Raw genomic sequence first — 25501 nt, forward strand, 5'->3', positions numbered from 1 at the left:
GATGCAGCAGGAGCTATGAGAGGTGTTATTCCATCGCATAACTGCTAATAAGTTGAGTAGATCATCCAGAAGTTTTGAATCCTCAATTCCAGACTGGGATTCTTAATTATGTGGTGTTTCCCTTTAAATGTCCAATAATGTTTTTACTACATTACTCTCAGTATAAAACCGCTCGCTTCAGCTCGCAAGTCCACCATGTAAATAACAGGGCACCAGGTGAACTCCTAGCTTTTAAAGTGAATGGGAGATGACACTTGATTGGTTGACACACACCCAAAACATACATATGATAAATTAAGAGACTAAATACAACCACTTTGCCAATTGCACCTTTCTCTGCGCCCAAAATATGCACCTTTTAACAAGCAAAAGTGTTTGGAAAAGCCTTAAATGCACTTGCAGCATGCACTGCAGATAATTTAAACATAATTTAAACCTTTTTATTTTTTGTCTTTAATCAGGAATAATGCTTTCTATTCCAGTCAGATTCTGAAGTTATTTAACGGGTTCAATGATTTCCAGTTATATCTTAACTAGCAAACTTCAATCAGATTATCAAACATGAGTTGGCTTTCAAGGATGAGGCTGGTGTTACTCTCTTATTTATTGTCAAAAAAAATCATCTAAAAGATGCCCATTAAAATTTTACAGGTGGTGAGGACATCACACACATCGCTGAACAGGAAACGCATGCTTGAATTTGAATCCAGGCTTAGATTGAAGCGATAGGGAGAGTAAATATTAATAACACAGAGGCCCATTGCCCCACAGTCCAGTGTAAAATGTGAGAGTATAGAAATAGTCGAGATAATGAACCAAGAATTGCTTTTTGTAGGAGATTGCACTGTGCTAACAAACCTGAAAACAATAAATTATTAAGTACAAACAGAAAAAAAATGCATTAAAAAAGACTTTAAATATAATATATACAACTCCAGCACGTATGAGGGACGATAAGATTCAACCTTCTCTTAAAAACGTCATCCAGGTCAGTTTCAGGAGACAAGATAATAATCCTATTAAACAAAGTGCATGGGTAGAAATGAATAGACATGTTGTTCACTAACAGCAGCGTGGTGTTTGGCAGAGGAGGCAGCATGAAGGAGGACCTTGTGATATTATCAACACCACGATGTAATGAAATCAATGAAAGTGTCATCTCCTCCAGGGGGCTGTGATTTGTGTCTGCCACTGGTGCCTAGGAAAGGCAATCCGGGAGCTTGTTTGCACAATGGCTGAGGATTTGTGGGTGTATTGAAATGACATTTTTCTGTAGTATTAGGAGAACACAGAGCGGGCAATAGTTCATGAATGACACATTGTTACTCTATTCCCTGGCATGGATTACACAGCACCTCTACATTGATGGTTATTGCTGCTATTTTCTCTGACTTATGGCTCATCCCTCCGCCCTCCTTATCTTCCTCTCTCTTTCTCCTCCTCCACCTTCTCTGCTCGCTCTTCTCTCCCTCCCACCTCTCCACCTATACCTCGACTCTATATCTCCTCCTCTGCAGGCCCCAAGCAGGAGATGATCTATGACTTCTGGCGGATGGTTTGGCAGGAGAACTGCTTCAGTATTGTCATGATCACCAAGCTGGTGGAAGTGGGCAGGGTAGGTTCGCCTCTCCTTTGTCCTGTGACCTCTCCAGCCACCTGTGAAGATGGATGGAGGGGGATGTATTTCTGGAGCCCCCTTTATCATTCACTATATATCAGAAGAGGGGCTGCAGCTCCGGGTTGTGGGAGGAAATGGCTGCTGCTGTCTGATCATGAGTGATCACCTTTTGCTTTGGTGGCTTTACTCCAAGGTCAAAGCTTTGATGTAGATGAAGGAACATTGCGGCCTCTGTTCGATTAACCATTCCTGCCTCTGTTGAATACAGCAAGCTACTGTCATAGTATTCAGAATATACTATATATGTTAAAGTGTTTTACAGGTTTTTAGCCTGCACTGACCATGCCATTTATCACCACATCCAGGCATAAATATCATTAGTATTGAGTACAGTGTTTAAGCTGCACAGTTGTACCTGTATATGTCTGATATGGCTCTGCAAAGGGCTGCACCAGCTATTTGTAAATCATAAGGTTTTATGTGCATTCCAATAAATCTGTAGAAGGGAAGAGTGCGGTTGGTTGGCAAAGTCCATTGAAAGTTATGGAAACAAAAATAGAACAAAAAAAAAAGTTTTTTCCACCTTCACTCATATACTATGTTAAAACACCCAAAAGTCACTAACTTTTTTTTTTTTTTTTTGTGGGGATAACATTTCAGTTTGATCGTATCAAAAGTTTAAAAAAAGGTCTGTGGACTTATCCTATAAAACCGTGTAAGACACGGATATTTGAAAGTGATACTCATGGTAATCAGCTAGATTTTGATATAAGATTTTGAAAGTCTAGTTATGGTCGCTGGCTGACATAATTTAATCGTGTCTGCAGCAGCTGCCATTTGTATGCGGGGCCTATGTAAGCAGTAAATGGAATGAAAAATGGGCCCCATATAGCATTATCCATGGGTTTCGTAATAGCTTCCCACATGAGCGCGTTTACCCAAGTGGGCCCCGCATGGGTTATGATAGGGCTACCTTGGTACCAAGTGAGTATGGGCACAAAATTGGCATCTTAACTGGGGTCACCTATGTTGGTAACTGGCATGGGGCCATTATGGAGCCCATGGACAATTCCATATAGGGCCCATTTTTCAGCCAATGCATTACCCACATGGGACCATATACAAATGTTGGCTGGGGGTTGGTTGGCACACTTATTATACAATCGGTTGACACATGCGTCAACCAATTGTATAACAGTTGTTACTATAAATGTATGTTAAAAGATTAGAACTGTTTTGAGAGATCAAAAACAATGTTTATATTGCTATCTTTCGTTACTATTTAAATGGTCGATGGCAAAAGTAAAAGTTCAAATGAATTGCTCAAATAAGTTGTTTGGTTTCAGCAATTTGAGTTTTTGTTTTAATTAAATGTTTGAATTGTTTTTGTTGGTTGTTTTGTTTTGATGTAACTTTAACTTGTTAACATTGTGCCGACCAACTTCCCTGATGTAGCTGGTTTGCGCAAATGCGCATTATGATTTAAATCATAAATCACATAATTTTACATTAAAACTTATACATTTGTAGCTGAGATTTTAACTTTTCATTTGCTGCTGGTTAAAATATTCCAACATGAGAGGGAAAAGTGTGACAACCAACCCTGGTCTCCCCTAAATGCCAACTTTTTATTTTATGTGACTGATTTATTAAAATGAGTTGCACCATTAAAACCTAAGAAATGTCTCAGCTGTCAAAGATTTTAGTGATGTGTAAACTGGTTGCTAGGAAACATCTGTAGGGCCGTTCAAAGGCATCTCCTTTTGTGAAACTGAAACAACAGACAAACAAGGCGGGTAAAGAAGTGTCAGCCAGTGTCAGTCATTTATCAACAGAGACTTAGAGAAATTTTGAATAGAGAAATTAAAAATAAATACAGAAATAAATAATAATAATAATAATAACAATAATAAATGTAATACCCAATATAATCAGAGTGCCCTTTTAATCTTTCATGGTTTCACATGGCAGTTCAGCTACCATGCCCCATAGGGGATGGTGCAAGAGTCTTCCCGTGCTTTGTAGGTGAGAGAAATATTGCATTTTTTTGGATCAGAATATGAGTCCACAGCCTGAAGCGGGAGAAAATGTTGACACCATGCAACCAGCAGGAAAAGAAAATGTCGACGCTACAGAAAAAAACTGCATCAACGGAAGTAGAAAATAGCCATTCACTTAGAAAGTTAAAAGTGGAGGTTTGGAGGGCTGCAGGTTGGGGACAGAGAGAGAAAAATAATAACCATCACTGACACTTAGCTAAGTTTCCAAGAGTTGGAAATGCCCCTCAAACAGATCAAAAAACATCTTATCTAACCTCGGTGTCAAAACTTTTATGTGTCAGATCTGATGGTGAAGATTATTGGAACAACTGTGGTAAAGTCCAGATATTTTAAGCGAAGGTCACAGCAGGACTGCAATTTTTTTTCTGCTTGTAGGAATCTCAGCACCGAGTGGTGTATATGTTTGCTGTCTAGTTTTGAGATGAATCAGCTGTTTATGAATGTGTGTGTGTAACCTGTCCGAACTTTATCTGTTTGTTGTTTGTCCAGATGAAGTGCTGTAAGTATTGGCCTGATGACACTGAGCTCTACGGTGACATTAAGATAACACTACTGAAGACAGAAACACTGGCAGAGTACACTGTGCGCACCTTTGCCATGGAGAGGGTGAGTCATACTCTCACAGCCTCTGTGTCATATATATGTGTATATATATATATATATATATATATATATATATATATATATGTGTGTGTGTGTGTGTGTGTGTGTGTGTGTGTGTGTGTGTGTGTGTATGTATGCACCAATACATTTCTCATTTCAGGTTTGTTTAATTGGTTTCTATTTGTGAAGTAACTATTTATGCTTCTGTAATAAGACCATCTCATTTTACGTGCATGATTGTTTCTTCTAGAGAGGTTACCCTGCAAAACATGAGGTGTGCCAGTTCCACTTCACCTCCTGGCCTGAGCACGGGGTGCCGTACCACGCCACCGGCCTGCTGGCTTTCCTGCGCCGGGTTAAGGCCTCCACACCTCCTGACGCTGGGCCTGTGGTGGTCCACTGCAGGTATCTCATCACTCTTCATCCTCATAATGGCCTAAACACTGAAGGCAGTCTATATTAGGGCTTTTACATATCTCCAGTCTCAGTTATTCTTCTGCTCTTTAATATTTCTTTGATGTTCAGCACATTCCAACACGCGTAATGTGCACTGTTTATTTCCACTTCGGTTCATGTTTTTCTATATTTCCCAAAGTAACGTCTTGGTGATGTGTATGTGTAGGTGGAGAGCAAAACGGTAACTAAAACAAATAACAAAAATGAAATAAGGTTGTTCAACAGGATGTTGTGGTTTACTCATAACCAGCAAGAAATTTACAAATATTTAGGGAGTTGGATGTTTTGAAATCGAGGATAGAATTCCTCTCTTTCTTTAAGTGAAGGACTTTTAATTCTCTGTGGGACATTGTTCACAAGAGACATGTCCAGCCACCTGATAAGATGGAAATTTTAACCCTTAGGGACCGTTTGGTGTGTATGGCATGTATGTGTATGGCATCAATTTTGGCAAGATTGTGTATTTTTGTTTGATCTTTGAATTTTCAGCTCAGCTCCTACAATAAGTCTAAATTACATGGTGTAAACAAAATTCGTTAAATTTATACTTTAAGTGCAAAATACAAAGCGCCCCTGAAACCCATTTAAACTGCAATTTTTGATCCCATAGCCATCAACGCATAAAAACATGCATTTTGTTTATTATTTATGTATTATTTACTATTTCTGGGTGTCATTCTGGGCTTTTGCCTTGGAATTTGTCATTTTTACTGTTTTCCACCCAGTGATGTCTTTTTTTTTTCCTTCTTCTTTGTGTTTTATTTATATCTTTTTTTTCATATGGAGAGAGTACATGGTACTTTCACCAGGTGCACTGTAACAGTCAATGTTGCAACAAATCATTGACATTTCCTAGGCTGTAATGCATTTAGTATATTTAAAAATAAATCATTTTTTTTGTGGTTTTTTGACATCAGTTTTTTTGTGACATCATAACAAAAAACCTGGCATTTAAAAGGTTAAAATTCAGAAAATTAATGAATATTTCAAAATCAAATCAAAAGAAGTAGAAAATTATATGAATGTGAAAGGTGACCTTATATTCACTCTTGTTTACTATATTAGTGTTTTTACGGCGCCGTGATCGTGATTTTTTCTAGCTTCTTCTTGGATGCTGTGGATGGAAGATTTGAAAACTTTTTCCACCACTGTACACCTCTAGCGATGACTGTGAGGGATTATTTTTGTCTATACATTGTTTTTTCAGAAAGTCCTGCATAGTATACCTTTAAGCTTTTACAATAAAAAAACACCATGGCTATGAAAAAATACTGAAATAGTGTAAAACTAAATTTGCTTGGTAGAGACGAGGTGGAAAATTTGTCAGTGTAGGAGATGTGATTAAATCTAATTGAAACATAGGTCTCTGGTACACCTTGGCAGAATACTACCTGCTTCTGCCTCCTCTCTAAACACATACTGTCACTGGTACAAACATCCACTCCGCCAGAAAGCCCGAAAGATAAAATAAACAGTAAGAAATGTGAGTGTCTGGGTTGTTCTCGATTGTAGCATCACCAGTCGAAGTCCAGCGTGGGTCTTTGATCCATACCCCCTTTTTTCTGTCACCATAGTCTCTAAAATTCCCCCATGGTGATTGGTTCAAACAAACTCTGGTGGCCGTTCAGTACAGTTAGTTTGGGCTGCTTTGAAAACTATAAATCAAAATCTGGTGCCGACAAAAAACAACCCGCCCGAGACTGCTTTAACTGAAAAGTAGGGTTTCTGTCTTGATTCGGTTGGAGTTTGAAAGCAAACGGACCAACCACAGTATTTGGTGATAACTGAAATGTGATTGATTGATTTGGGTGAGTGATTTGCCAAAGCTGAACGACAACTAAATCCATCTGCTGATTGTGATCGGCTCAGGAAGCAGTCTTACTGTAACTAATCTGTACAAGTGAAGCCCACATGCAAATCATTTGGTAACCATGGTAACATATATGCAGGGATTTCCCTGGTAAATTAGAAAGTGGAGATCAGTTTAAACTGCAATGAGTTGTACTTGTATCTGACTCTGTGTACTGTGACAGTTCATTAAGCCCATTAAAAGGAGAATGACATGGCGCTCCCACAGTAATACCTCTCTGCAGTACTGCCGTACAAGATGCCTCTTCTTCCTCTTGTCTCTACCTGTTAGTCATCACAACATGCAGTTGATCTGCAGTCTAATAATACTACCAACACTCTTAATGTGCAGCATGACCTGCTGTCAGTCAATGAAATATGGTGTCCCTGCATGTAGTGCTGATGATGAGAAGAACTTTTTTTTTTTATAAATATACATTCATATCTAATTTGATGCCTTCAACATGTTTCAAGAAAAGTTTGGACTGAGGCTTTTCTATGAACAATATTTAGTTAGCATTTTGACACTAATTGTTGAAGTTTTAAAAGTGAAACTCTTCCCCATTCCTGCCTGATATACAACATACAACTTGAGTTGCTCAACAGTCTGCTACATTTGGTGCTTCATAACACACACCACATTTTCAATGGGAGACAGGTCTGGACTGCAGGAAGACCAGTCTAGTAGGCACTCTCTTTTACTGCAAAGCCACACTGTTGTAATGTAATATGGCTTGGCATCATCATGCTGAGATTAGCAGAGACATCCCTGAAAGTGATGTTTTCTGGATGGCAGCATATGTTACTCCAAAACTACTATATACCTTTAGCATTAATGTCATTATATTGATACACTGTAGGGATCCTTCCTAGATGTGCAAGCTACCCATGATGCCATGGGCACTAAACCCTCCCCCATACCATCACAGATGCTTTTGAACTCTGCACTGGCAACAACCTGGGTGGTTCTTTTACTCTTTAGCCCAGAGAACACAAGTCTGTGATTTCCAAAAACAATTTCAAATGTGGACTAGTCAGATCACAGCACAACTTTCCACTTTGTGTCAGTCCATCTTAGATGAGCTCAGGCTCAGAGAAACTGGCAGTTTTTTTGGATGCTGTTGATATACGGTTTTTGATTTGTATGCTAGGGTCTCAACTTGGACAAAAAAGTCTTATTCTTTGGAACTGGGGTTTGTATTTTGGATTGCATCATTCTTTTTCTGTTTGAAAAGAAACCAAACCAATAGATGACGTATCAAGTTTACTAAGTCATCCACTGATTCAGACCAAAGCGAACAAACTCTTGGTTTGAGAATGCCATAGAGATCCACCCCTTCAAGTGGTCTCAGTGCGGTTGTTTAATCAGACTTGACAGCTTTCATTTCAACCTAATTGAACCAAAGCGAGTTCTTTAGAATTGAACCAAACAGGTTATGAAAGCACCCTTTTCATTTTTTATTTTGCCAGCATTTTCTTACATCTAATAGAAACATGTTTGCTTTTCAGAGAAAGATGTCACTGTCAGTGTTTGTAGCGGGATTATAGATTTCTTACAGTCTCCCACTTCATTTATTTTTGCACTTTCTACCTGTCATAATAGGATTGCATTGTGCATGATGTGCCACTAAGTCAGCCCAACAAATTATTAAAGTGCTGCACAAAAACGCCTGGCAAAAATATCAGTATTTTAAGCAGCATGAGCACTATGAACACAGGCAAATATCATTGGGACACTGAAGGTTTTCAGTAATGACTAAGATGCCAAGATTCATTTTTTTTAAACTAGTCTGCCACTGTACACCAGTTATCTGCCTGTAGGTTCACATTCTAACTAATACCAATCTTTGATTGGTTTTATCAAAAATGATATGCTAGTTTGACAATATTGACGCACTGCAGGGATTTTTTCTCTGTTCTTTGGAAAAAGAAAGAAAACATTATGAAATGAGGACAAGGCATATTACATCCCAGTTTTTTACTCAGATGGGTTTAAAGAAACTGAGTTTTACCTGGAGGGGGCTGTTGCATTCACTAACTCCCACACATGCCTTTATTGCAGTGTTACAGTAGAACAAGACATGGGAGGCAAAGGCCAGTATGCAGGGCGTTTTTAAATGTCTTAGTACTTTCCAACTAAAAGGTTTTTCTCTTTCAAACTTCAGCTTAGATTTTTTGTGATGCCAGAAAATAATGGTCACTGTATTCCCTTTCTTTCTCCCCAGAACAAAGCCCTTTATTATACTTCACTTTGGGCAGAGAATCTTGATCATAACTAAAAGCTCCCCACCGAGAGTTTTTCATTTCAGCAGTATATTCATGCTTGTCGAAACTTCTGCTCTCTCCTCTGCACCAGTATGGGGGCAGGCAGGACCGGCTGCTACATTGTGCTGGATGTCATGCTGGATATGGCTGAGTGTGAAGGAGTGGTGGACATCTACAACTGTGTCAAGACTCTCTGCTCCCGACGCATCAACATGATCCAGACTGAAGTGAGTGGGAGGACAGGATTGCAGGCTGACACTATAAACCACAAGCTCATAAGTTTAAGCTGCTGGTAGCCCACATAAATTGCTTACATATTTGACAATTATTATAATTTATTATGCGCATTTGCACTGGAAGTTAAATCTTGCCAGATTCTTAAAGAGTATTCTTACAATCAATTGCAGTGATAGAGGAAGTGACACTTAAAAGTTACAATATCATAATTTACAAACACTCCATTATAAGATAAACTTCTACATTACAAATTCAAAAGTGAACGTGCAAATATTAACAGCTAAAGTTCTAAAAATAGATTAATCAGTACATAAATTAGCACAGTGTCAATGATAATGTGTCTACCAGTTACTCGTTGCATGTTACTTTGAATTCCAGAAAAAAAATGTTGCTTTTCTGTCGCATCCATGTTAAACAAAGAATCCAAAAATGGTTAACATTCTTCATGAATTGAAGAAAGCAACATCAAAACTATAGGCTATCAAAACATCTATTTTTGAAAACTGTCAGAACTCATCCAGTCATTTGCTCAGTGTCTCCCAAACACATGCACTTTCACTAAAACCTTAACAGTTTAAGAGCATATTGCAAAACACTGTTACTGAGGTGTGTCAGACTGTAATGGTTTAGTGAAAATGCATGTGTATGGAGGTTCTAAGCAAACAACTGGATAAATGAGACTTACATGATACTGCAATAGATTCGTGAGAGTTTGAAATCAGATGTTTTGATATATTTCTGCTGTTGTTAAATGTGGACCCCATTTACTTCAATTCATGAAGAATGCCTGCCTCTTTTTGGGATCTCTGTTCACCCTAGGCAAACAAGAAAAACAAAAGTTTTCCTCACTAATTCAAGGGGACATGCAGTGAATTGCTGATATACAAATGGTTACTTTGTGGATTTAGTGTTCCTTTAAAGCTGGGCTAGGGAGGGTGCTGTTGCTTTTGGGGCCAGCGTAACAAGCTGAAAAACACAGTTATTCTGACTGACAGTTTGCTATTAATACATCCATAAAACATAGAGCAACATTAGCATTATTTTGCAGTCAGGTCTCTGGTTACCTGACAACTCGTAAGTCCAGTATTTTTATTTATTCATTTACAAGTATATTTGACAGGGAGCACATAAAATAAATAAATTTAAATACTTGAATTCTGATGTGCTAGGTGAACGGGTGAACAATAAAACAGACGGCATGTAAATTTCATGAACAACTAGCAGTGTTGTGAAAATCAAAACAATTAGCTAAAAGGCTAAGAAGTTCTGTATAGTTAGCAGCTAGTTGCTAACTTTGGTGGTGCTAGAAAACTTGCATACAGCAGGCTTATCAAAGCTATTTCTAAAATATCTTCCTGTCTCAGTTAGAAATGAGGTTGACAAGAGCAGAGTTGTGAAGACCTAAACAATTAGCTACAAGCTAAGATGTATCATATCATAAGCAGCCAGTTGCTAACTTTGTCTCTGCATTTTGGTACTGGGCAGGTAGCATACTGTGTGTTTATCAGGGCTCTTTTTTTATAAATTGCTTCTGTATCTAAACCAGGCAGAGCTAATTTAAAAAATGTCTTCTTTTTGCGTAGTTTAATTCACATAAAAATGAATTATATTTCAGACTTTTACGATATGTTGATTTAACTATAACTGTCAAATTAATGTAGAGCATTTTAGTATACATTATTTCTATTTGAAATGTGGAATAAAAGTATGATGTAGCATAAATACGAGGATATAAGCATGTTTAGTTGCTTGCCATTGACATATGTAGTTGCTTACCAGTGAAAGCCACATTTTTTTAGGGGTTAAATATGTTTGTAGTTCAAAGGCCATTTATTATAATCATTATTCTATACTCATTTAAAAACGCTAGCTGTTTTCAAACATTAATTTCCAGAGAAGAAGACATATTGGCGAAAGAACATATTGTCAAGTCGATACTTAAGACAAGCGTGACCTAAAGTCACTCGCATTAATTGTGTTAATAAACACACAATTGCAAGTTATTCCAGTTGGGATTTGGAGTTCACACTAAGTAGACTTAGTGTGAACTCCAAATCTTCAAACAAACACACCACAGAAGTACATTAATTACCAGAGTAAATAAAACTAAAAGTTGGAAAACATTTTAGAAATGTCCTCTTATTAATGAGTCTGGAAGTGGAGACGGTACAGTAAATACCAAAACAATGGTATTTATCCCCCTTTTTAATTTCATCTTTTCACCTTTCAGCTTGAGCTCGCCTACCAGTTGCATAAATATTTCTGCAATTACAGAACACATTAAAAATGATAAATAAGTTGGAAGAGGGACAGTTTTATGCCTGTAATTTTGAATGTATCCTCGCTTCTTTGATGTTTTGTTTGGTCGGATGTCAAAACAAATTTCCCGGTTTCCTCGTTAATTGCACACAGCTCATGACGGTATTAAACTATTGTGTGTGGGCAGTGCTTTTGCTCCTCTGATGTGTTTTCTGCACTTTTTACCCCATTTATAGACACATTTTTGCCTGGGAACAATGCCTAAGAGTGGGCCTGGCGATTTGAAGAATGTGTGACAGCTTATGACTATTAGTCAACATTCAACAGCAGTAATTAAATTCGCCATTGTTCTTCACAAGTGGGCAATTAACAGTTAGGAGGCTCATAAGTGCAGTGAGGGGTTTGTGCGACTTTGTAAATTTGTGAATGTTTCCCTCGCTGTCTGTCTCTCAGGAGCAGTATGTGTTCATCCATGATGCCATTCTGGAGGCTTGTCTGTGTGGAGAGACTGCCATCCCCGTCAATGAGTTTGCTCTCACCTACAAGGAGATGCTGAAGGTTGACTCTCAGAGTAACACCTCGCAGCTCAGAGAGGAGTTTCAGGTAATGTTCAAGCATACAATTTGTATTTAAGTTTATTTAAGTGTCTATAGGATTGTTTTTTTACTGATAATACTCATTCCATAACTAACAGCTCCAATATTAAAGCTACGATCTGTCAGTTCCGCAGGTTGTGTGTGTTGTATCATCTCCACACCCGCAGTTCAGCCGCATGGATTGCTTCATCCACGCAGCGTAAAAATTTTACTCAATTTCCATTTTAGCTGTTTCACCTAGCTTAAAGTTGAATTTGTGAAACAATAAAAGAAGCAAATCTAGACACATTTAATTGCCAATGCCATTCTTAACCATTTGAAACCTGTAACAACATCAGTTTTGTTTTTGTTTTTTGTGATGCCTTTCACAAGATTTTTAAGCCTTCCAAGACTGAGCAAATTTGTTTGATTTCTTTTAAAAACATGAGGAACAAAGGAAATGACCAATGTGGCAAGAAATGCCCCAAATATTGCAAGAAACTTGTGAAAGTTGACAAGAAAATGACCAAGAAATTTGTTTTTAGAAAGAGGGGGGGGGGGTTATTAAAAATTATCTAAAAATGGGAGAAAATGTCCAGAAAACTATATTTCCAATAATAATAGTTTTATATTTAAAGTTATGTTACAGAAAAATACAATAAATACATAAAAATAAAAATATAGACATTATAACTATCCCATTAACACACAACTATACGGCAAGTCTGCCTTAAGATATCTACAGTAATAGCTCTCCATGCGAATTTTAACTGACATTTTGAACTAGAAACAGTTTAGACTCAATGGTGCTCTCCTCTGCTTTTATAACTGTCGGCTGTAAATCTTGAAAACCAAAACCTTTCAAGTTGATAACAAATAATGAAATGTCCTCAACCTTTCTCTGATTATGTTATTTGATTCTGCGCAAGCTTTGCCTCTACTTGACTCTTGCTTCATTGAAGCAAACGTCTGTTTCACTACAACTCTCTGATTTCTTTGACACAACTGTGATTCAGTGCATATACTCTTCTTGAGAGTTCTGACATTTGGCCTTCCAAACACAATGCGTCACTGTGGGTCTCTTGTGAGCAAAACTGTGTGGAAATGAATGGATCATCAGCATGAGAGTGAAAGCCACCAAGGCCAAAGCAGCTTTTTTAATCAGTATACATTAAATATATATTAAAAAAAAAAAAGGTTTTGCTCAGCGGAAAATATTAAGATTGCAACTGTGTATTCACTTTTTATGTAATGTCCAGTTAATGCCAGTTATAATGATGTTATTGATTGGTGACCTTTGGCCAGGGTAATTACAATTTTTTCATCCGAAATGCAGCACATTTACCCTCGCTCAGCACCGCTCGTGTGAGTTGTCCAATAAGACAGCCTCTCATTATTGCGACTTGTAGTCTAGACGCAATCTTCCAGTTATGAGCTGGAATATTCTATTCATTTTGTCAAATCCAATTGGGAGTCATTCACAATATGAAGCAAGTTAGATAATCAGTTCATTTCAATTTCCATTGCTTCATAATATGCTTATTCATAATGTATGAGATTGGGCTAAATGTGTTTTTATCCATTAAGCCTTGTGGGGATTTTGACTGATAATTAATGTGTTTTAAAGTTTCCCGGAGATGATTGGAGATAGTTGTGCCTGTCAAGTATTGACAGTTGGGATGTTTGAGTGGGGAATATTTTTCACTGCCTCTGTCCATCTCTCTTTGATCCCATTTCCGTTCCGCCGTGTCTGTCTCCTCTTATCACAATCTTTATTCTAAGTCTTTCATTGTATCTCTGCATCTAGAAAATGAACAGTCTCAAACACACATGCCAACCTTTCTAATTATCTCCTCTGCACACTTTTTTCTCCATCCCTTGCTGCTCCTCCTCCTCCTCCTCCTCCTCCTCCTCCTCCTCCTCCCTCAGACTCTGAACTCCGTGACTCCTCACCTGGATGTGGAGGAGTGCAGCATCTCTCTGATGCCCAGGAACCGCGAGAAAAACCGTAGCATGGACGTCCTGCCACCTGACCGTTCCCTGGCCTTCCTCGTCACCACTGAGGGGGAGAGCAGCAACTACATCAACGCAGCGCTCGCTGACAGCTTCCTCCGCCCCGCCGCCTTTGTGGTGACACCGCACCCGCTGCCTGGCACCACCACTGACTTCTGGAGGCTTGTGTACGACTATGGCTGCACCTCAGTGGTGATGCTCAACCAGCTCAACCAGTCCAACTCAGCCTGGGTAAGACAAGAGAGGCAATTAAACCCAGCTGGAGATGAAACATACCTTGGAAGTAGAAGTCATTTCATTATTAACCTCTGTCTTATCAGCACGCCACTTGTAATTTAGCCGTGGGTAACTTCAAATCCCTCCATGTGACGGCATCTTCATCACAGCTGGATTTTGATGAGTGCCATTTACATACACTGATTATACAGATATCACCACAGTATGATATTAGAGCAGGGTTTCTTAACACCAACATTATCATATAGAAGCCTGTTCCTGTTCCAAGCATATTTAATTTAGTCTTACTTTGTCTTAGAAATTACATTACTGAGCTTTAAAGGGACAGTTAACCCCCAAATCAAAAACACACATTTTCCTCTAACCTGTAATGCTATCGGTCTAAATTGTTTCGATGTGATTTGCCAAATGTTGGAGGTACTGGTGGTAGAATGTCTGCCTTTTCTCCAATTTAATGGAACTAGATGGCACTGGACTTGTGGTGCTCAAAGTTGAAAAAGTCCACAGCAATGTCTCTTTCCAAAAATCATGACCCGGTTACTCAAGATAATCCATAGACCTGGTTATGAGCAGTTTCATGTAGGAACTATTTTCTGTCCACTGATCTACACTTGAGGGAAAATGTGCATTTTTGATATTCGGGTGAACTGTCCCTTTAACTTCTGCCACCGGAGCAGCTTTTACTCTGAGAAATGTACTGCATGTATTACCTAAAGGAGATATGGGGAGTGTAGTGTCAGGGCCAATTTCCTTCCAAATACTCTGAGGCAAGCACTAAGCTGAAAACCAGAGCAAAAGTATAGAAACAAAAAGCAATGTAAAACAGAAAAGCTGTCAGGCTCACTCTCCTGCAAAGAGCAATTCCTCCTGCCTGAGAAATCAAAAAACGGCCTTGTGAGTCTGGATATTGTCACAGATGAGGAGCTCTGTCATTGCTTTGTCGAAGGCAAAATACACTAAGGCACCTACACCTCTGTCTGACATGGACCTTAGAGAGCTGCATACTTCAATAAACGTGAAAAAATATTAATTGGACACTGGAATAATCATTCATAGCAGACAATTAATATTAATTTCAGGACAATCAGGTGAAGGGTCCTCAACAGTCACCTCATATGGGTTTTTGAATTAGCATGAGACATCTGGGGCCATATTCATAAAGGAAATTATCCTAAGACCAGGAGTTCCCCTAAATGGCATGAAAACATGTCACAAGATCTATTCACCAAGCTGTTAAGAGACTGTTAGTAAAGAACAAAGAGAACTCCCTAAGCTAGGGGAATGGGCCGGGGTGACTCAGAGTCAAGTCAGTCCCCTCCTTTTTCATAGACAGCTTGGTTCAACTCCTTAATGTTGTTACAATTTAACAATGGCATGATTTCTTATTTTGTATTTTTATAGTACTTTTAGTGTTTTGAGAGTACCTCAATAGAAAGGCCAGTGCAAACCTGCAAAAATTATGTGGACAGGTGCGTAGGAGAAAAAGAAACAAACTTGCAGGTAAAACAAGAGGGGTCCTGCACACTGGCTGCACAATTTTATTAAATACTCACTTCAACGATTTGGTCCAATGGACCTCCATCAGGTAAACATGGATAAACAGTGTTTTGAGAGTGAAACACACAAAATGGTGAAAACTAAGGATGATAATTGAAGATTGATTAATCGGTCATTAAGAATGTGATCAACATGTGAAATTAATCAATCAATTAATCGACAGGCTATGGAGTGCTGTCAAAGTTTATGCAATATGTTCCTATGAGCTTTGAATGAAAAAAACACATTTGATATCGTTTGAAACAAGCAACTTTTTTATGTATTTATTTTAAGTGAAGATTCAATGATTAATCAATCGTTAATTTTGCCTAAAATTGATTAAGGAAATGGCTTACAATTTGCAACCATAGTGAAAACATAATGCAAGTGTTACCAAAAATAGGGAACTTATGTTTGTAGTACAATTCCTTGCTTATGCCTACACTACATGACTTTAACAAAGATAACACAAACAGATTTTAGATCTTGCAACAAACGCTGCAGATCAGAGATAAATTAGTGTTGACACTTGCAAATCGGCTCTTGAGTATGTAGATGATTTGGCCTGCTGGGGACTTTGCCAGGGAGCCACAGCCAATGAGAGTGCAGACACGGGTTGAGGAGAGAGACAAGTGGAACTTCGGCACTTTCCAAGGTGTACGTGTTTGAGAGGAAGAGAGAAAAAGTTATAGACAGCCAAGAAGAGAAAGTGAAAAGTGGACCATGGACCATTGCATGTAATGTTTCTACAAGTTATTGTAGCTTAATAACACACTCAGAATGCTGTTTTGTTACTTTTTGACTTAGATATTTTTTAGTAAGCATCTGCCGTACCCTGAATTGTGCTTTAACCTACGCATCCTGACATACTCATTAGGAATTCATCCTGGTGAACAATCTTGTAGTGTGTGACCCTCTGTCGCCGTCAGTCATGTAGTGTGAAAACAAGTTGTTTTATTGTGAACAGTACAGCGGTCTGACCACTTTAAAACTGGCGTAGTGTGAACTTAGCTTTAAAGGCCGTGGAATATGGGTCTAACTAAGAGGAAAGTCACATTGTCATATACACACACGCTAGTGCACTATATTAATTGTCCTAAGATAAAATCTAAACTACATTTTACTCGAGATCAGAGTTTACAGTGTAATTAAAGCCAGTGCCAGCGTTTCTGCTGGGTGACTGGCTCCAAGAGGTGAGTTATGATGGTAAATGGTGTGGGGATGTTTATCGAAGTGGTGCTAACAGGCCATACTGGGGTGTGAATTGGTCCTTCCATCTTGCTGGCTCTTGGGAGTCTTGATGGACCAAATGTGGTTTAGGTCAGTGGTTTGGTTTAGTGGCCTGCAATCATTGCTGTTTGCAGGATGTTGTAAATCTCCTTGATGTCTTGTTGCCCAGCATTCCTGGGGGGTTGAAGAAAGAACTGGTCCTCTAGCTTGAAGGTTGTACATTCTAAATTTAAAACATGCAAGGACTTTCCACTACAATTATTTAATGAATTGTTAAACAAACTGGGTTTTGAAGAGCCTGCTTTTGGTTTGATGAATAATTCTGACAGACAGCTGAGATATAAAATGTTCATCAGCATTGAACATTTCTCCCGTGCCCAAAGTACAAACTGTCATATCTCTTCGACTCATTGGTGAGCCGATTGAATCCCTAATAAAGGTTTACCATTGTATTTTTATGAAATACTGACATGATGAGGCTCATTGCCTGCAGCATATTATTGACTGAGCAGGTCTCTGGACTGCACCTAACGTCTCTCAGACTTTGGAGATACTTCATGTGCTGAATGCTTTGTAAATAAGTCAAACCAAAAAGTATAAGTTAGGACTGGCATGTCGACACAATATGTATAATACATAAGCTATTATGACATACTACTACTACTTATGCCCCCCCCCCCCCATACAAACCACAGAATATATCATTTATGTTACTTTATTAACAATATTATTGAATACAAAAGTTTACAAGAATATAGATAACACAATAACGTAAATAAATGAAACTTTCATTTATTTACGTTATTACTACAAATTATTCAAAAGCTATATCACATAAAGCTTACAAAATATCATGTCAATGTATATTGACATGAATGTTATACAAGTTATTTAAGTTAGCATAGACCCACCTATAGCATGAAAAATTCCTCAGTCACGACGTACTATTGTTTACCAAATTCCCAGACTAATAGGCCCAGGTGTACTTGCACTTGTGTTGCAAACACAAACTAGCCTATTGGTGAAATTAATTGCATGACTTCGTGCCTCAAATTTCAAAGCTAAAAACCAAATACAGTCGTCTTCTATGGCTAAGTAGCAGCATATTAGCAAGAGGATAATAAATAGCGTATAGGCTACTGTTTCATTACATGCACAATTAACGTCACTCATAGAGACCTGCATACCTTTATCTTTTGCCCGTTTCTCCTCTTCTTCTTTCCTTCTCTTTCTAAACTGTGCACCTGATGGTTTCTTCGGTCTTTTGTCCATGTCCCCTTGACTCGACTTAACATTATCAACTTCTCCGTCCGTCAAACCCCCAGAGTCAAGATTGACGTGATGTAAACAAATTCACGTTGATGCAGGCACAGATTCGTGCCGGCTTTTTTTTTTTTTTTTTTCATATTTTCACAAAAAAATAAATAAATTAATAATTATTTTGATAATTTTATGAATGAAATACAATGTATTTGGGAGCAGAAGTTTGTGTTGTGTGGCCTGGGATCATAACAGGTCAGTCTATCCCTCGCCCCCCTCCTTGCTTTTCCTCTGAGAGTGAGACTCAACCTGTTCTTAACCTCTGCAGCTGCGAATTGATCCCCCTCTGTCTCCCCCCTTTTCTTCTGACACACACAACCTGTATACATGACTCTCAGCAGCAAGTCGACATGATAGTAGGGGCGCCCCAGCACCTACTCCACTAACGTGATGTGGAAATGCACGTTATTAGTCTAGAAAACTGGCGATTTTTATTATTATTATTTTTTTTAAATTTATTTTATTTTATTTTTATTTTTTTGAGGGCGCTTGTGCGCTCCCAAATAGATTGTGCCCTGGGCGGTCGCCCACATTGCCCATAGCAAAAACCGTCCCTGGTCATATGACTACTATGGCATCGAGGCAACGTGTCATCCTCAACATGTTTTCTACCCTCTTGATCACGAAAAATTAACTATAAAAGTAAAAACTATTTTATAAGTGCAAGTGATGGTTATATTCACATCAGGAAAATAAAGAAAAATAACATGTTTTTTAAGTCTGAGGCATGGATGGGTTACGGATCGGGCCTGGCCCAGGGACCCACAGCGTCAGGGGGACCCTTTACTTGCAAAATTCCTCTCAAATTAACACATACTGATGAGACAGACATAAAAATTACCACAACGATTCACAAAAAAAATGCAAAGAGATGGAAAGGAAATGCAAACGGACACTAAATAATTACAAAAACAGACAAAGCAAACACACACAAAATGGCTACCAAGGGACCTAAAACAGCCTCAGGGAGACACAAAATGACTACAAACAAACAAGAAATTGATTACAGGAGAACTAAAAACAACCACAAGGATACAAAAATGACTACAAAGAGAAAAAAATGACTACAAAGACACACAAAATGACTACAACGAGACAAATTACAACTACAAAGAGACACAAAATAACTACAAAGAGACTATTAAACAGCCCTAAGAACACACAAAATGACTACAACCAAGCCAAAAAAAAACCAAAGGAGACAAAAAATAACAAGACACAGTATGACTACAAAGGGAACTAGAAACAACCACAAGGACACAAAAATGACTACAAAGGGACATGACACGACTACAGAGAGACAACAACAACTACAAAGAGACACAAAAGGACTAAAAAGACCCCAAACAACAAGAAAAAGACACAAAACCACCACAAGACCAAAAAGATACAAAGAGACACAAAATCATTACAAAGAGATGCAAAATTACCACAAGGAGACACAAAACAACCACAAAGAGAACCATTACTACTAAAAGGGACCCAAAACTACCACAAAGATACACAAAGCAACAACAAAGACATACAAAACAAACACAAAGAGACACAAAAAACTATAAACAGACACAAAATGTCAGCGATACAAGAACAACAACATAAAACAACTCTAAAGAGACCCAAAACCACCACAAGGAGACAAAAATGACTAAAAAGAGACACAAAATGCCAGAAAATACAGAAAATGATCTCAGAGACACACAAAATTCCCTCAAAGAGACCCTAATTACTACACAAAAAGGGAAAACAAACACAAAGAGACCAAAAAAAGAAAGACCCACAATGATGCATGAGTACAAAGAGACACAAAACTACCAATAAGCCTGTGTGTCCTGCTCCTATATATGGGGGTTGGTTCTGCATACCTTTTGCATATCTGTGCCCAGGGGCCCAGTGACTCATAATCCGCCCATGGTCTAAGGTCATGTCTTGTCTTTTTCTTTCTTTTTTTTCCCAACAATCAATTCAAAACCCAAAGGAAGTGAAACCACAATGATGTAAAGCAGATAATGGCGGCAAATGTTTGGGTTCATGTTACTCCTTTACTGTCCAGTGTCAAGCAAAACCAAATGATTTGTTTTTGCTTAATTGCACCACAGGTACTACCACACTTACAAATGTCAGCTGGCTAGAAATCCATGCATAAACATGACTGTCCATATTAGCATGTCTTTCGTCGTAACATGCGCAGACTCATAGTGACAGCACGCCATCCATATCGCCCTTTCCTTCCAGATAAGACATGAACGTGACATGCAGTACAGTGAGGATGGGGGTCATCACATGTCTGGCCCCTGACTGGTGCTCTGCCACGACGCTTCAGTCCTGCTTTCAGGCCGTCCGTTTAATTTACACGGGCTGTCACGGCATTAACACGTTCTTATCGTCTCGCCCACGTTTACTCATGCGTGGGTTTGTCCTGCCGGCTCCCTATCGCCGCTCTGTCACTGTGTCATGTCGGATTCCTGCTCAACATTTCCACCAATGCCTGTCAGCTGCAACCTGTCCTTCTTCCTCTGTCACTCTTTCTTCCTTGTCTCTCGCTGCCAGTGGATTAACAGTTCACTTCCCAACACACACACACACACACACACACACACACACACACACACACACACACACACACACAGTTTGCCCTCCTGAGTTAGAGCTGCCTGTCTCCTGTCTGAATGTATAAATATTTATCTCCCCTCCTGCCCAATGTCACCTGTTAATACCCTTCTGTCATTGTGAAATGCCATTATCACTTCCTACTCGAGGGGTCCCCTCAACCCCAAAGTCACCGCAGAACTCGTCAGCGTGTCAACACCGCTCCCCTGTGTTTTTCCTCTCTCTCCTTTTGGCCGGCGGGACGCATCTTTGAAGCAGCCGTGATGAGAGACCTTGGCTTTCGCGTGCGCCAACCTCTCGGCTAACTTCCTGTTTGTGTCTCCCAGGCATAGCCAAGGTCTCCTTCTCCATTAATTTATAATGCGCTAATGGTAATGATTTGGACTCATGAATAATTCAATGGAGGTGAATGCGGCTCATTCGAAGGATTGTTCCTGGTGACGAGCGGCTTGTTTTTTTGCTCATTTAATTTACACTTGCTATTTGTGGATAATCATTGTCATTTAGGCTAATTGTCTGTGCTGTCAGTACTCAGGTGTCTTGTTACTGGGCTTCACCATCACTGGCTGCTGACAGAATGATTTGTACTGCCGCGAGCAAGTGTGGGCTAATGACCTGTTACCTCCTCTCCTTTCCTCTCTTCTCTCCTCTCCTCACCTCCATCATCTCCTCTCTTCTTTCCTCTTCTCCCCTCCCCTCTCCTCTCCTCTCCTCCAGCCTTGTCTACAGTATTGGCCTGAACCGGGGTTGCAGCAGTTTGGTCCAATGACGGTGGAACTCCTGTCCAGGACGGCCGACGATGATGTCATCATTCGTCTCTTCCGGGTTCAGAACATTACTCGGGTAGGTGGATCCACAACAACATGAGTCCCATTGCTCTCCTCATGAAGATGAGGTTTCAACCCAATTACTGATATTTTAATATATCTGGCAAATCAGGGGCCAGATCTTGTCAACATACATGCATATTTTTAATCCAAAAAGGAATATAAAACTGTGAACACATCTATAAAATCTTCTGCAATCCAGACATTGAACTTCTGCCACCCCGGGTAAATGACATCTAATAACATCTGTCCATTCATGTTTTATGTTTTATCACACCGTATCTTATTTTGCTTCATGTTCTGTCTGAACACAACGTTAGACAACAGTTGTTATAAACCAGCTGGCTGCGTTAGCAACCATGTCACTGAAGTGAAGGAAAAAAACATGATTGATAGTTTGCAACTGATAATTTCGCTCATAATTCTGGACAATTTTTGGGTTTGTGATCATTCAGCTGCTTAGCTGGAAAAACACACTGTGGACAGATAGAATCATGCCAACTCTAAAATTACAGGCAGCCATGTGGGAAAGACTGTTCATGTCATCCTCTTTTATTACAAGTTGGAGATCTTGGGAATTTCTGACATCTACATTATGTCCCACATGGCAGAGCGAATTGTGTGAACAAACCAGTGCCAAAAACACTGCAAAGTCAATATAGTAACAGTAATGATAATACAATGGATTGAGCTAATTCAGCCAGAGAGATATAGCACAAAGTTTGCTTGTACACCACAGATGTCAAACACGTTAGTTCTTGAGCCACTTACAGCCCGGTTTGTTCTCAAGTGAGCCGAACCAGTAAAACCATTGCCTAATAGCCTATGAATAACAACACCTCCACAATTTTTACCTTTCCTTCAGTATAAAGAGGTACATTCTTAAAATGTTCATCCATTTACAAAACAGATGATAAACAACATGAGATGCCTTTGGAAAAATAAGTTCAATTCCTACAATATGCCTTAGTTTCAGTCAGTAGACTAACTGTCATGTGCATTTTTCCACACATTTACACTCCTATGTGGTAATGCTGGCATCACCACACAACAACTTTAGTGGAAGCTTTTGAAGAAGCAGGTGGAGTTATCCCAGGCTTTCACACACATTCACTTATTTGTGGTGGTCTGCCATGAGTAAACCATGAACAGCCACGTTTTGATTTTCTATTTTTGAAGCTGGACCAGCATAAGGACTGATATTAGTATATGTACCATTCAGTTATTTATTGCAAGACACTCCCAGAACGTAGAGCATACTTTGGCCACAGATGGAGCAGCAGAATGCCCGATGCAGTGGAAGTGATACTTAGCCATTGATTGAAATGTGTTTAAAAGAAGTAAGTCTGATACAGATTGTATTGTAACAATGCTGCATATTGACAATATTTTGCATGAAGTTCTATATTGTATAATCGTTTTATTTGTCTATATTCTAGTTAGTGTGGAAAAGCCTCTGGGGAAAAATTTTACATGAAGTAGGTCACTGGCTGTTAAATTTGTTCTTAAGCCTGGCACCTGTAAGCCTTCACTAGTACATCGATATTAGGGGTGCAAAGTTATCCAGTGGGCCGAATTAAACTGTTTTGCAGGCTGGTTCTGCCCTGCAGGCTCTATGTTTGACACCCCTGCGTTACACAGTATGAAACTAACAGAAAAATTAGGGCTTAAGATAGCCAGTCAGGCTACTTTCCAATGTTGCACGGTACTTTTCTTATGCCTGTAACAGAAACCCTGACATACTGGCTTCCACTCAGCTCTACAAAAATGTTGACTTTAAGCTGAGACTGTGCCAGAAAGCTTTTGATTCACTTCTTTAGAAAACACTGAGTTTTTATATTTCTGCAATTTAGTTCAAGTTACCCGACCTGCTGAAAATATCATGTTTATAGACTAATCTTTATACTGGGATCTTTTAACAAGCTTGTTGTTCAGACATTGTGGCTTTTTCACTCCAATATTGAGGTGATATTTGTTTGGCAAGCTTGAGATGTACCTGAAAGCGAGCATCTTTCACCAAAAGCGTGACAGCTGGCAACCCTGGAGTGGTTTTGCATTGCATTTGATGTCAAATGTTCCTGTTATTTCACCACACTTCACCTCGAGGAGGCGATAAATGTATTAGAAAAGACACCAATGCTGTAGCAGTGTTTCTCACAGAATTAGTTTGTGTGGTGGTACAGGGAGGGGGTCTAAATTCTGAGGTTTTTGCACGTCTGCAGTGCAGGTGAAGCTCTCCATGAGTTTTTTTTCCTCAGCAGCAGTGACTTATGGGTTCGATAATTGATCAGTCCATCCGTTCAGAGCTGATCAGATCGATGGATGAGAGGAGCAGCTGCTGTGAGTGACTGCAAACATTTAGACACAGTAGAATGAACGACTAAGTTTCACTTTCAAAGTGCCCTACCACTCCATCTGTGCCCAGTGTATACTCTGTGCTTCGAGAGTGGGGTGCAATAAGTGATCAAATTATATAAATAATGCTCCTAAAGAGTTCTCTAGCTCTAAAAATTAAGTATCTAATTGTGGTGGTAGATACTCTTGGGCAGTATGTAATATTTCACACTTTTATACCTTCCTGAAATTTCACCTAGGGAATACATATATGATAGTATAAATGTGCGGAGCTAATATTCTTATACCTATTTCCCTTATTAAACAGAGAAATACAGTTGTACACCTTTTAAATTCAACTTTCTTTTGATCACAGAAGACTAACAAGGCTTAATTGCCTTGTTAACTCATCATAAACCACACTTAATCCTTAATTCACCAAGTTATATTTAACTAACATGTCGTCATTCCTCATGGTGTCTCTCTGCCTGCTTACTGCTGGCTGTTTACAGTCCTGTAACTTATCCCTGCACCCTTAGGCATCACAATGTCTTTCAGCTCAGCATCCTGTTCCACTAGTAGAGACTGGAGACTGAGCTATGGTGGTGCATGTTGTGCACTAGATACATTGAGTTTAATATGAAGAAGGGCACCTTTATTTATGATAGTATTGGAAAACATACCTTCAGCATTTCTAAATACTTTTATATAACGTAATACCGCAATACCACCCAAGCCTATTGGAAAATGTTTTAATCGTGACAGGCTGCCACAGTTAAATGAATTTGTGGAAAACCCTGCTGTAGAGTTTTACAACACCAAAAGTACAACTTAATTTTACAGTGTCCAGTTATAAATTAGTGGTGTTTTACCTTGATTATGGGCTCTTGGTGGCAACAGTCCACAATGAAAGGCTAAAACATGTCAAATTTATTTTGTTTAACTTTTGAGACCTATTTATTTGCTTTACATTGCCTGCTATATTTTACCGAACTTAATTTAATAAAAAGATGTAATTGCCCTTGCTATTAAGTTGCCTTGATGTGTCAATTTGACAGATCTAATGGAAAAATTGCTCTCCAAATGTTTAATTTTCTTATCAAACGATATGTTTTCTGCTTAAGTGTTGGATAAGGACAAAAACACTTGCTCAAGTCCTGCCTCAGCAAAGAACTGCTCCAGCTCCGTATTGCTGTGGGAGGCATTTGCTGGCACTGAATCAATGCATTTATTTTTAAGAGGGTTAATGGAGCCTGATGCTAATATAATGATTCAGAATGGTGACCTCGGTCCCAGCTGGCATTTGTTGTTCCCAGCGGTTGCAATGATTTGCAGTGTAATAATCCTGCTTGCGAAAAAGCAACTGTATCAACAGTATGGTAATGTTATTAGCCACATATAGTAGCAGGACTTGTTTAATAAGCAAATGTGGTCCTGTTTGAGCAATTAGATGATATTGAAACAAACAGGAGTTCT

General features: G+C 39.0%; 1 protein-coding gene across 1 annotated transcript in view; it reads left to right on the plus strand.

The window, feature by feature from the left end:
- The window catches only part of ptprua (protein tyrosine phosphatase receptor type Ua), a 251377-nt gene that overhangs the window by 217589 nt on the left and 8287 nt on the right, over positions 1-25501 (plus strand). The window contains exons 22-28 of the mRNA XM_042506534.1: positions 1518-1615; positions 4168-4284; positions 4532-4686; positions 8942-9077; positions 11800-11949; positions 13851-14165; positions 21582-21707. Of these exons, the coding sequence (XP_042362468.1) occupies positions 1518-1615; positions 4168-4284; positions 4532-4686; positions 8942-9077; positions 11800-11949; positions 13851-14165; positions 21582-21707 (1097 nt within the window). The remainder of the gene's footprint in view (positions 1-1517; positions 1616-4167; positions 4285-4531; positions 4687-8941; positions 9078-11799; positions 11950-13850; positions 14166-21581; positions 21708-25501) is intronic.

This window comes from Plectropomus leopardus, chromosome 18 (genome assembly GCF_008729295.1).
Source record: "Plectropomus leopardus isolate mb chromosome 18, YSFRI_Pleo_2.0, whole genome shotgun sequence".
Lineage (NCBI taxonomy): Eukaryota > Metazoa > Chordata > Actinopteri > Perciformes > Serranidae > Plectropomus > Plectropomus leopardus.